This window comes from Thalassophryne amazonica, chromosome 6 (assembly GCF_902500255.1).
Source record: "Thalassophryne amazonica chromosome 6, fThaAma1.1, whole genome shotgun sequence".
Classification (NCBI taxonomy): Eukaryota; Metazoa; Chordata; class Actinopteri; order Batrachoidiformes; family Batrachoididae; genus Thalassophryne; species Thalassophryne amazonica.
Genome location: NC_047108.1, coordinates 66331020 through 66343795, shown reverse-complemented (window position 1 = coordinate 66343795; position 12776 = coordinate 66331020). Strand labels below are relative to the sequence as shown.

The window sequence follows — 12776 nt, the reverse complement described above, 5'->3', positions numbered from 1 at the left end:
CTCATTCAAAATTAGCATATTTCTAACAACTATATATTTTGCTCTAAACAAGCTATGATTTGACTGTATAGATATGCTCTAATACATCATAAATCATGGTGCAAAAAATTAGACTGCTATAGTTAGTATATACTTTTTTATTTTTGAGAAATCAGAAATATGAACAATATATCTAATTTTGGACTTGCTACCATTTTCAGGCTTTTGTGAAAAGCAGATCACACTAAATAGCTAGTGTATTTCTTTGATTTTTCAGCACTCACAAATACACACTGGCCTCTTCTAGTGTGTATGTGTGTAAAGTTTGGTCAGTGTATAATTATATATCTATCTAACTCTATCTGCTGGGGACAACAAGTGAATTATCATTTGCTGCTGTTTTATTTTACCTGGAGCATGCTCAGTTGAAACTGGTGTGAACCTTTATCAGGCTTCTGACAAGAAGCTCTTCTTTGGGTCTTTAATTTTTCCAATTTCCCATTGGTAAAAAGCTGCATAGTTTCTTCTCCATTAGCTGGAACAGCTCTGTAGGTAGTACATAAGTAGCAATGTGATCTACATCCAGACAAACAGACTTAGCATTATGTTGCTGTATTTTCATTGCTTACTAAGTCACAAAATATTTGAGGATTACTTACATTTCCAAACTGTAAATGTTATGCAAATATACTAATGACAAACAATGTATTTTTGTATCTGAGCAAACAGAAGACAGAATGCATTGTATACTATGTAAGTCAATGTACAATACAAACAACAATATTTGTCCTCAGCATATAACCCATTTTAAATATAGGGGGAGACAATGCAACCACCAGGAGCAGTGAGCAGCATCAATCCAGCATCAGGAGACTAATGCCAAGTCTAGAGACACTGCCTTAGTTAATTGCAGTCAAAATGTTCATATTTTGATGGTATGTACGTACATTTAAAAAAAATGTATTTATCCATTGTTTATGCACGTAGTCTCATTGAGACATGAAGTCTCATTCTCATGGGAGACCTGTTTCAGTTAAACATACAATATAACAAACAACAACTAGTTAAAGACAGACAGAGATATCAATATAAAACAGTCAAATCAAAGTGCCAAACAGAAGCAGATTAAAATACTAAAACAGTAGCAGGTTTCCAGGGAATTTTCAAGTACCCTTAAAATAAGTTTGAAATCCCCCACTGGAATCAAACTGGAGATCTTCAGATCCTGTTGTAGAGTGCTCCAGGTTGAAGGGGCAGAGTAAGAAAAAGCCTTTTTGCCCAGCTCTGTAGGTACTGAAGGAACACTGAAAGTAATAAAGGCCTGGGAGCACAGGCTATGACTACACTGTCTGTGTGACATGTAGGAGGAGATATATGGGGCAACATATATGTTACCTATTACAATACAAAATCTCATCACACTTATACTTTATGATAATTTTAAAGCTGTTTCATTCAACAGAATGTTACTAAGCTGCTTAATTCCTATATTTGGTTATTCTTTCCCTGTCATTATGCGTAGGTTCCTTTACGATCCTTGTTCGGCCCAAAGATTAATTGGCTTATTTTTCATTTTTTCCCCTTCTACAATCTGCCAATAATAATACTCAGAATTTTTTCTTACTTGTGTATAATGCACCAATTCTGACTTCAGATCAGATAGTAAAGAAATCAGACATACCCTGAAGAAGAATTACATTTTGTGCTTGATAGATACACGCCATCCTGCAGAACATCACAAATACAGACATAAATGTAGATATGCAGAACAAAACACAAACATGAGATGTAAGCAAAATATTCATAACAATGGGTATTTTAGCTGTTTAATATGCAATACAGTCGGTTACGTTTTATAAAAGTGTTAGTTTGAATAAATTGATTATGCCAGCATTTCAGCAACTTAAAATCATTTTTGCATTTTTCTGTACCTGAGCATTGCCCAGCAGAGAAAGGTCACAGTCTTGCAGCAAGGCTTGGGGTAGTAAGGGAGCATTAGACTCAAGGGACTCAAGATTGGAGACAGGTGGAGGTGAGGTGGGTATGAAGTCAGCCTGTGGTTGAAAGGTTATCTGGGCTGCTGGTGGTGATGTAGGCAGCTCTGGAGCAGGGACAGCAGCAGGATGTTGGGAGAGGGAAGGTAAAGGTGGGAGTGTTGTTGGGGGGCATGAGGTGTGAGAGGGGCTTAGGGACATTTGTTCTGTGGGAAAGACGGCATGAGGCAGGAGAGGCTCTTCAGTAATATGTGTTTCAGTGTGTGTCTGAATGTAGTGGGCCTGTGTCTGAATATGTGTCTGTGTCTGGCCGTGTGTTTGAGTCAGACTGCTGGTTTGTGTGTGTATGTGAGCTGGCTGTGACTGCTTGGCCTGCCTTTGCAAAGATGTAGGTGTACCAGCAGCTACCTGACTATAGAGAGGCAGGGCCTTGTGTTGAGACTGTGGCTCACCCAGACTACTAGGGACAATTTGTGCAGGAAAACAGGCCAACAGATGTGAACTATCTTGACAGTGAGGGGGCAGCTTAATGTCATCGACAGTTATCAAAGCTTGTTTTAGAGGAAGTGCTTGCTGGATGTGGTTAGCATTGGGCTGCGCTGTTAACTGGACTAGTAATGGCAACTGTTGTACTGGAGTTGGAGATGCTGAAGAAAGGTCCTTCTGTAGCTGTTGCTGAGGTATAGGGTGAACTGCTGAAGAGTCACCTGTGCTTCCTATGGTCTGCTGCTTGGACTGAATAATTTGGTGCTCTGCTGTTTGGCCTGGAACACAAGCTTGTCCATCAAGCTTAACACTGTGAAGAGTAGAACTAAAATTTGCATGATCAACTACAGAAATGGGAGTACCTGTATGAGTACCAACACTTGAAGCTGAGCCAGGAGACCGAAGCATCTGCTGTAATTGCAGTGCTGACTGTTGTGTAGTATGAGCTGTATCCAGCTGCACAGATGATATCGGTTGAACAGTAGGTTGAGGGATATACTGAGTGTTTAAAAGCTCAGAAGCAGCCTGTGGCTGCACATTCCTAAATGGTGGCCCTTGTGTTTGGCCGTGCAACTGGGACTGCAGCAGTCCTGGCACTTGCTGAAGTGGAATTTCATGCTGGATCTGAATGGGAAAGGATGCAGCTGGAGGTTGGAGAGTTGCATGGCTTTGTTGGGTTATTCTCTTAGTGTCAACAGTCAGGCCCAGGCCATGTGGTGGCTGAGGTTGACTGACTGCAACATGCACTGGCTGTGTCTGGACTAATGCTTGAGTATTTACAAGGCTCTTTGTGGGAGTAACAGGGCCAGAATGATTGGGCCGAAAAGGAATTTGTTGGGTCTGTATAGGTTGAGTCTGGTTCTGGATCAGTTCTGGTGGAGTGGGTGCTTGAGTCTCAGGCACTGCTTGAATTCTGGAATTGGCTATAAACTGGATAGGAACCTCACCATCATTTTGGTAAGCAGCCTCATTTTGTCCTTCCTGCTTAACAATTTGATTACAGATCCCAGAAGATGTCTGAACTTGGATCTGTGGAGTCTGAACAGCCATGGCTACTTGTGCTGGTGAGACTAATTGATTTAGCTGCTGAATTGCCTCCAAAGTAGCTGGAGTTCCAAGTGGGATACGAGGATCCATTACAGAAGAGTGTTGCTGTAGTTGGGCTTGTTGTTGCTGCATCAATGCCGCTTGCTCCTGAATCTGCTTTTGTATCGATGGCTGTTGGGGGAGCTTCTCTGTCTGCTGTTGGTGTAACATTGCTTGCTGTTGGTCTAACTGCTGCTGTAACAGGGCATGCTGCTGTTGCTCAAACTGTTGCTTACTTTGGGCTTGTTGCTGTTCATGATCATGTTCCTGTAGCTGAGCTTGCTGCTGGAAATGCTGCTGCAACAGTGCTTGCTGTTGTTCTACTTGTTGAAGTAATGATTGCTGTAACTGTTGTTGCTGTTGAATCTGCTGCGTTTGCTGCTGCAATGCAACTTGTAGCTGCTGTTGTCCAGTTTGTTGTTGTAAAGGAGGGTGTTGCTGCTGCTCTAACTGATGCTGCAGAAGTGCCCGTTGTTGTACATAAGCTTGTAGCTGCTGCTGTTCCTGTTGTTGCTGAAGCAGAAGAGCTTGTTGCTGTTGTTGCTCTAACAAATGTCTGTGAATTAGAGCTTTCTGTTGCGCCAGTTGCTGCTGTTGTAGTTGGGAATATTCTTGTTGCTGTTGAAGCAGTGTTATCTGTTGCTGCTGATCAAGCTGTTGCTGCACATATATCTGATGTTGGCTGGATATTAAAGGCTGTTGCTGTAACTGAGTTTGCTGTTGCTGAAGTTGTTGCTTGCGTTTCTGATGAAGTGATTGTATCACAGGCTGCTCACTTGGAGCCACTGATGATTGCTGCGGATGGGTCTGAGGTTGCTCCCCTGGCTGTGGTAAGAATACAGCTTGTTGCTCCATAACCTTTGTCAATAATGGCAGTTGCTGAGATGTAGGCTGGACTAATGGAGGTGGTTGCTGTGTGTAGGCGTCATTTTGAGCTGGACCTGACTGACTTTGTTGAGGCTGCTTGGCTGGTGGTTGAGTGACACTAACTTGTTCCTGTTTGAGCACAGCAGACTGGGTCTCTATTTGCTGTTGCTGATAGGTGGATGTCTGTAAATCCACCCCTGCATGTTGTTCTTGGACAACAGTTTGCTGGGGGATCATGGCAGAGGGAGTTTGTAAGGATACTGGCTGGGCAATAATGCCTGTGGCAGGAGGATGGGTCTGCTGAGCTAGGGAAACATTAGTATCTGCTAGCGTAGCAGGATCACTGACTGGCACTGACGTAGTGAGAGCATTAATGGGTGCATGTGTAAAGACAGGAGGTATGTATGACTGCGAGGAGAACTTTGAAACATGAGGAGGAGCAGATTGTATTCCATCAGATGGGTATGTCTGTGACTACTCAAATGAGAATGGTACAATGTTGATAAATGTTGAGAGAAGAAGAAAAAGACAGTTGTAGAAAATTTGATAAAGGTATATTTTGGCAAGAAAAATGAACTTTCAACACATCTAATCTTCTAAAGCAGGGTTTCCCACAGTGTTTTATAGCTGAGAAGGGTTGAATTACACCTGAATTACAACCAGCTGTATGAAATACTTGATTTCAAATCTGGAGGGCACTTGTGCTGCATGTTTTCATATCTACCTGCTCTAATCACACCTGATTATTTAATTCTGGTGTTTCCAAGTTCTTCATTGGCTGAGCACAACTGTCAAAGTTAATTGTTTGCGGGTGACGCAGGAAGAGTGAAAAAATATGCAGGGCAAGGTAACCCCCAGGACCAGATTTGGCCAGCCCTGCTCTAATACCATCACGTTACCTCTTTTGCTAATTAACTGGAGGAAAACCTTTACATCAAACCTTCAGACAATCATAAAATAATCTGGGTTTGAGGAAGAGAGTTAGAATGACTCAGTAAGATTACCAGAAGTATACTTCTAGTTCCAGCGGCAACCGTCTTAAATGCTGTTGCTGAAATAAACAGTAGCTATGCATTTTATATAAAAATAAGTCAGTATTATTAGGCTTTTCACCTGAAAATATTGTTGAGGCACACTTGGGGATACCTGTGGAGCCATTGCACTGGGTTGAAGCAACGTCTGGCCAACAGGGGCTCCTCCACTTTGACCTCTAGGCATGCTGGATATAGTACCATTTTGAGCAAGGAGAACACTTCCACTCTCAGCAATGGGGAGCCTTTGAGGCTGAGCCAATATACTAGTACCCTGGTAAGGAAAATATTTCAAAAAAATGCCATGAAATTGTCATTAACACAGAGTTTTCAAACAATGATTAGTTATTTGGTTTGGTACAACTAATGAACACAGTGAAAACTGCTTAATGACATACAGATGTGGCTGGAGGAAGAGCAGGTGGTGTGTTGGTGTACGATTCCCCTTGCTGAGAATATGCCTGGCTCTGTCCACTTGTATAGAACTCACAGCTGGCAGAACCAATGCTCTCACCTCCTGATGCAAAGACAATTACAACAATTAAAGATGGGCTGTGATTGTGAAAAGGTAGCATATGCTTCTCAAGTCCTATTATACTGTATACATGTACAACATAGAATAGATAATACACCTGGCAGACTGAGGCTTGTCCCACTGAGAATGTGCTGTTGCATTCCATGCTGGTCCACCTCACAGAGCCCCTCAGACTCATGTCCTCCTCCTGTTTGTCTTACTGCCCCATTGCCCAAAGAAAGACAAGTTGTCTGGGCAACTGTATAGGAGGACAGAGCAGAGTCTCTTCTTTCTTCAGTGACCTGCTGCTGAAGCAGCAGCTGCTGCTGCCGCCGTTCCCGGGACTTTTTGATGAGATTTACTCTGTCCCGGATAGATTTGCCCACCACCTTAGCATCACTTTCATGGAAAAAGCCTGATTTCACCTGTGGTAATGGAATTTTGGGGGGGTGGGTTGAGTGACAGGAAAGAGAGCCGCAGTCAGAATAAACTGGGGGTTTGAGGCAGGTAGTTTGAGCTAAGAGGAGGTGGAACTTTAAGTGGTGCAAAAATGAGCTGAGGGATTTTGCTCACTTGAGGCTCTTAGTTTACACAATTTATTTGTCATTTTAAGATGTGAACTCACTGTCTACTAATCAGGTCTAAAATCAGGTCTGAATTGCCTGCATGTCTCACCATCTCTAGAGCCACTTCCTCAGCACTGTCATTTTCCAGGTCGTAGCTAAACTCGATGGCCTCATTGTCTTTGTGTTTTCCTTTCAGCTTCTTGGGATCTTCAACCCAAATCCTGAGAGCTAGACATTCCTGGGTGCCTGTGTCTTCCTCTGCCAGCTCCACCCGGACCCCTGTGTCCTCCCCAAAGAATGCATGGTTTAGAAGGTCTCGAATGGAGAGTCTGTCAAAAGTAAAAAACAACAAAAAAGATCAGGAATGAACAGACACCATGAACTTTCATGATCTCCACGATGTCGTCTTATAAAAGTTAAAGCTGCTTACCGCTGGCTTTTGTTCTGACGAATGCAGCCCTCAATGATCTCTTTGATTTCTGGGTCATTCACTTTGTCAAAGCTGGCTGGTTTGATACCCTGCAGAAAAATGAAGGGAAAATAATTTTATTTCAAAGAAAACTATGTCATGTTGAGGTCATAGTTATGGAAACCACAAAACAGAGAACACTGGATTGGGTATGTTTTAAGCTGCAGAACAGGCTCACAACTGCTGCCATCCTGTATAAAGGAGGGGGGCCTTCATTAGAAATTTTTGTCCTTTCCTTTTTCTAGTTCATGGCCACCACCAGCTCCACCTGACCCTGCCTGCTCAGCTCCTAGCTTCCCCCCAGACCACAGACACCCCCCCCCCCCCCCCCCAAGTCATGCCTTACTCATTCGCAAATTCTGGCTCCCCTCTTTACAAAATCCCAAATGTTCCCCTGAATTGTACTTAACTGTTTGGTACCTAGTACTTTGAATAAATTACAATCGGAACTTTGACTTCAAGCCCTGGTTACACCGAATGAGTTTAAAGCTCTGGTAAAATTGTTGCAGTCTGCCTTCTCCGTGTGCAAGTGAAGTTATGTGAGAAAGTTTTAATGTTGTTCATTTTATTCTGCTGTATACTATTTTTAATGTAACCATGGCCCTCTTGGCCAGGTCTGCCTTGTAAAAGAGATCTTGATCTCAAATGGGACTAACCTAGTTAAATAAAGGTTTAAAAAAGAAGAAAAAAGAAAAAGAAATGGCTTTGCATTTATTTTTACTATTTACTGAAGTTTTTGCAATAAATGTTCTTAAAAGTGTTCTGTACCATGTGAAATATGTTTATGTAATGCAGTTAAGATACAGTATAGTACAGTCATAGCTGCCATGCAGTTCTCATACCAGTGCTTTACCGTTTCAGAAGGGTTTATATTAAATCTAGCGTATTGCCTGTGGGGATCCACGGGCTCTAGATTTAGTAGTGTTTATAAAATAGGTAGCTGACATTTTTCAAGGGTGGTAATAAATTATGCAAAGTTTCTATAATGAGTTGGAATGGCGTACGAGTCTTGAATGTTTTTTAGAACCTTAAACTTCAACAGTTTTTAGAAGAAGAACTCAACCCTTTTATTTTCTGTTAATTACATTTTTTTTAACATCAACTTCTTAATGTATTATCAGTATTATTATATTCTATCTTATTATTACTTCTATTTTGTCATTTGATTTTTAAATGGACCACAATGGAAATAAGTGTTTTCACTTTCTTGTGTTATCTATGTATTTTTAACGTATTTACTTACTTTGAACTTACTAAATAAACGCACGCACTCACGCTTTTAATATAAAGATGATTTACGGCCCCCTGGTGGAATGGGATGTGAGTCTACAATGTACGTAGTTAAGGTGACTTGACACTTGCACAAATGTGATCCCTACACAGGAATGTAATCTGGCGTGCTACTGAGTAAACTCGTTGTAAACTGTTGCAAACTGTGTGTGGCTGCATGCCAGTGTGCAAATAAAATTTTAAATGCTCAAAATGTCTGGCTCCAATTAATTTTGTGAATTAGACATGGACATTGCGCACCAAGTCCGAAGGAAATCCTTCCAGTTGTTTCTGAGTTATCTTGTCCGTAGACACACATCCGTGCACACACACACACACACACACACACATATACACTCAACAAAAATATAAACACACACACACACACACACATATACACTCAACAAAAATATAAACGCAACACTTTTGGTTTTGCTCCCATTTTGTATGAGATGAACTCAAAGATCTAAAACTTTTTCCACATACACAATATCACCATTTCCCTCAAATATTGTTCACAAACCACTCAATGGCTGTGCAAAGTTGCTGGATATTGGCAGGAACTGGTACACGCTGTCGTATACGCCGGTCCAGAGCATCCCAAACATGCTCAATGTGTGACATGTCCGGTGAGTATGCCGGCCATGCAAGAACTGGGACATTTTCAGCTTCCAAGAATTGTGTACAGATCCTTGCAACATGGGGCCATGCATTATCCTGCTGCAACATGAGGTGATGTTCTTGGATATATGGCACGGTATCTCTGTGCATTCAAAATGCCATCAATAAAATGCACCTGTGTTCTTCGTCCATAACAGACGCCTGCCCATACCATAACCCCACCGCCACCATGGGCCACTCGATCCACAACATTGACATCAGAAAACTGCTCACCCACACGACGCCACACACGCTGTCTGCCATCTGCCCTGAACAGTGTGAACCGGGATTCATCCGTGAAGAGAACACCTCTCCAACATGCCAAACGCCAGCGAATGTGAGCATTTGCCCACTCAAGTCGGTTACGATGACGAACTGGAGTCAGGTCGAGACCCCGATGAGGACAACGAGCATGCAGACGAGCTTCCCTGAGATGGTTTCTGACAGTTTGTGCAGAAATTCTTTGGTTATGCAAACCAACTGTTTCAGCAGCTGTCTGAGTGGCTGGTCTCAGATGATCTTGGAGGTGAACATGCTGGATGTGGAGGTCCTGGGCTGGTGTGGTTACACGTGGTCTGCGGTTGTGAGGCTGGTTGGATGTACTGCCAAATTCTCTGAAACACCTTTGGAGACGGCTTATGGTAGAGAAATGAACATTCAATACACGAGCAACAGCTCTGGTTGACATTCCTGCTGTCAGCATGCCAACTGCACACTCCCTCAAATCTTGCGACATCTGTGGCATTGTGCTGTGTGATAAAACTGCACCTTTCAGAGTGGCCTTTTATTGTGGGCATTCTAAGGCACACCTGTGCACTAATCATGGTGTCTAATCAGCATCTTGATATGGCACACCTGTGAGGTGGGATGGACTATCTCAGCAAAGGAGAAGTGCTCACTATCACAGATTTAGACTGGTTTGTGAACAATATTTGAGGGAAATGGTGATATTGTGTATGTGGAAAAAGTTTTAGATGTTTGAGTTCATCTCATACAAAATGGGAGCAAAACCAAAAGTGTTGCGTTTATATTTTTGTTGAGTATATATATATATATATATATATATATATATATATATATATATATATATATATATATATATATATATGTGTGTGTGTGTGTGTGTGTGTGTGTGTTACATATACCACAATAGAAATTTTAATTTTAGGTCTTACTGTCCAGTCCTAAATTAGACCCATCCTTCTTACCAAGATATGTAAAAATTATTTAATTAGTTTTTGAATAAACTTGCTAACTTTACAACAGAAAAAGGCAAAAACATGAGTTCCTTCCTTGACATAATAAACTGCAAATGCATTAGTTACGGTATGTATTGTGTATACAAATCACTGAGAAAAATGAAAAACTGCGAGACACTCACACTTGTGACTTTACGATAGATCTGAGCAGCATTTTGGCACTCAGAGTAGGGGTATTCTGAAGTAGCCATTTCCAGCATGCACATCCCAAAAGCGTAGACATCCACAGACTCATCGTAATGCTCCTCATACATCTCTGGAGCCATGAACTCTGGGGTTCCTGTTAACCAGAAGTTTTTCTTGATCATGTAACACTTCCACTGAGTATATACACAGTCAAAAGTGAAATTCAATAGAATCCCTGATAACCGGAGTAAAACTTTACTGGCCTAAGTGGTATTCACAGTACACTGCTCAGGTTGGCTCACAGAGTCCTTCATCCTAATTAGTGCTGCTGCTGACATGGATTTTAGAGTGATGAGATCAATAATAATCCATACTAGTTAGAAGCAGTGACAGGGCACACTGCTCTGATGTGTATTTATAGTTCTTAACTCTCTCAACATTTGAGAGATGAAAACTTTTTGTGTACATAGAAAAAAAAATCATAGAACTTTTGGTTCAATGTATGAAAAATAGGAAAGAACACAAATTTGAGTAGTAATATTTCTGTTGCTTAATGTTGACTTAGGCAGCTACCTATGACACTCTTGGCAAAGGAGGTCCTCATAAGAGTGGCTAATCCTAGGTCTCCTATCTTAACAGAGCCTGTGGGGCCTGTTATGAAGATGTTGTCACATTTGAGGTCTCGGTGTACAATCGGAGGAGTCCTGGTATGAAGAAAGTGAAGACCCTTCAGGATTTGCCGACACCAGCTCCTCAGGACCTTGGGTTTCATCACCTTGAAGCGCTTCAAGTAACTGAGCAGACAGAACAAAAGTGAGATTAAATAGTCAAATTAATGCCATACTCACAGTTGTTTTTCGTTCCTCTTTAAACATACGGGTGGCTGTTAGCTATCAGCAGAAGTTAAAGCTTTATAGGTTTCAACAATAATTTTCTGTTTAACGCACTTCCAAAGTCTATCACCATGTGCGTCCACCGTTCAGCCTCGAAAAGCATTTCTATAAGTTGCAGCTACAGGCAGGGTGCTGTTCTTAATGGCCCAGTCACACGGCACTTAACGAAGGGCAACGAAGCCCAAACAAAACAAGAAATCTGGACTTTCGTAGGCATCATTCGCGCAGCTTCGTTCCTGCAGCTGGCACTTCATCAGGATTTTTAAAGTTTTTTAACATTAGTGTTTAGTTTGACTTTGTTCAACCAGCTGAATGTTTTCATACAGTGCAGAAGCCAGTTTGTGAGTGCTGCTACTGCCACTGTGTTCATGTACCGTTGGAAACTACAGGGCGAACTCAGCCTGTTTGCTTGGATTTTTTTTTTATCTGTGTGTGTGTGTGGGGGGGCCTTATATAGGCCAGAATTAATCTTTTTGTGTGGCAACAATGAATTATTTCACCAAAAATAAAATGAAAACCATGCCCCTGCCACAAGCAACTGCTGAATTTGAAACAACAAAAAAGTTGTATAATTTCCCAATTGTACTTGAACGCAGCATCACCAGCAGTCATTGCCCGCCTCCTGCGTGTGCTTATTATTTTTTATTGAATATAACAATATGGGTGTAGAAATGACAATCCAACCATTCTGTACATGTGGCAACAGGTAGATGATTCAGATGATTATATTACAGCTGTTCTGAAGGCAGAATTCACGTTGTGGATCAGCTGCAGCTAGCGGAAATAGCCGCACATGGGGAGTCAATGCACAGCGTTCACACGGACTGATCAATTTACTGCTCTTAAATATTCAATCTTTACACTTATATTTATTCCCCCTTTTGACAGTTTTCTGTTAGAAATCAATATATATGGCTAAGGGCCCCTTCACACAATGCGAATTTGGTCAATTTGCGCATAAAGTGCGCATGAAACAGGAATCGTGCGCAAAATATGTAAAATCGTAGCTGCCTTGTACACCTGTTGCTACAACTATTCTATAGCTGTAGCAACCAGTGGCTGAAAGACAGAGTGTGCGCTGTGCGAGCCCATCGATCCCTCTTGCGGCAGGTGTCGGCCAAATTCCATGTGACACACACGAACATCTAACACTGCTTGTTTGGCACTTAGAAAATGTGTGGCTAGTCGCACAATTAACACAACAACATCATCATCATCATCTTCATCCACTTTTCTGGGTTCGGTTCACGGGGGCAACAGCTCCAGCAGGGGACCCCAGACTTCCCTTTCCTGTGCCACACTGACCACCTCTGACTGGGGGATCCCGAGGCGTTCCCAGGCCAGTATGGAGATATAATCTCTCCACCTAGTCCTGGGTCTTCCGCAGGGTTTCCTCCCAGATGGACGTGCCTGGAACACCTCTCTTGGGAGGCGCTCAGGAGGCATCCTTACCAGATGCCCGAACCACCTCAGCGGCTCCTTTCAACGTGAAGGAGCAGCGACTCTACTCCAAGCTCCCCACGGATAACACAACAGTCAGCAGATAATCACTGTTGAGCTGGCTGTGAAATTTGTCT

At 42.1% G+C, this 12776-nt stretch overlaps 1 protein-coding gene across 4 annotated transcripts in view; it reads right to left on the bottom strand.

Annotated features, from left to right (window-relative positions):
* The window catches only part of si:dkey-151g10.3 (serine/threonine-protein kinase WNK3), a 285851-nt gene that overhangs the window by 49035 nt on the left and 224040 nt on the right, over positions 1-12776 (bottom strand). The window contains exons 4-14 of one of the 4 annotated variants that reach the window (XM_034172365.1): positions 10880-11100; positions 10303-10460; positions 6954-7042; positions 6633-6852; positions 6076-6382; positions 5842-5960; positions 5526-5717; positions 2299-4880; positions 1911-2262; positions 1661-1704; positions 390-555 (exon numbers count right to left, since the gene is read on the bottom strand). In XM_034172365.1, coding sequence (XP_034028256.1) covers positions 390-555; positions 1661-1704; positions 1911-2262; positions 2299-4880; positions 5526-5717; positions 5842-5960; positions 6076-6382; positions 6633-6852; positions 6954-7042; positions 10303-10460; positions 10880-11100 — 4450 coding nt within the window. Of the gene's footprint in view, positions 1-389; positions 556-1660; positions 1705-1910; positions 2263-2298; positions 4887-5525; positions 5718-5841; positions 5961-6075; positions 6383-6632; positions 6853-6953; positions 7043-10302; positions 10461-10879; positions 11101-12776 lie in introns of all 4 variants that reach the window. The other 3 variants (XM_034172368.1, XM_034172366.1, XM_034172367.1) reach the window with 3 other exon arrangements.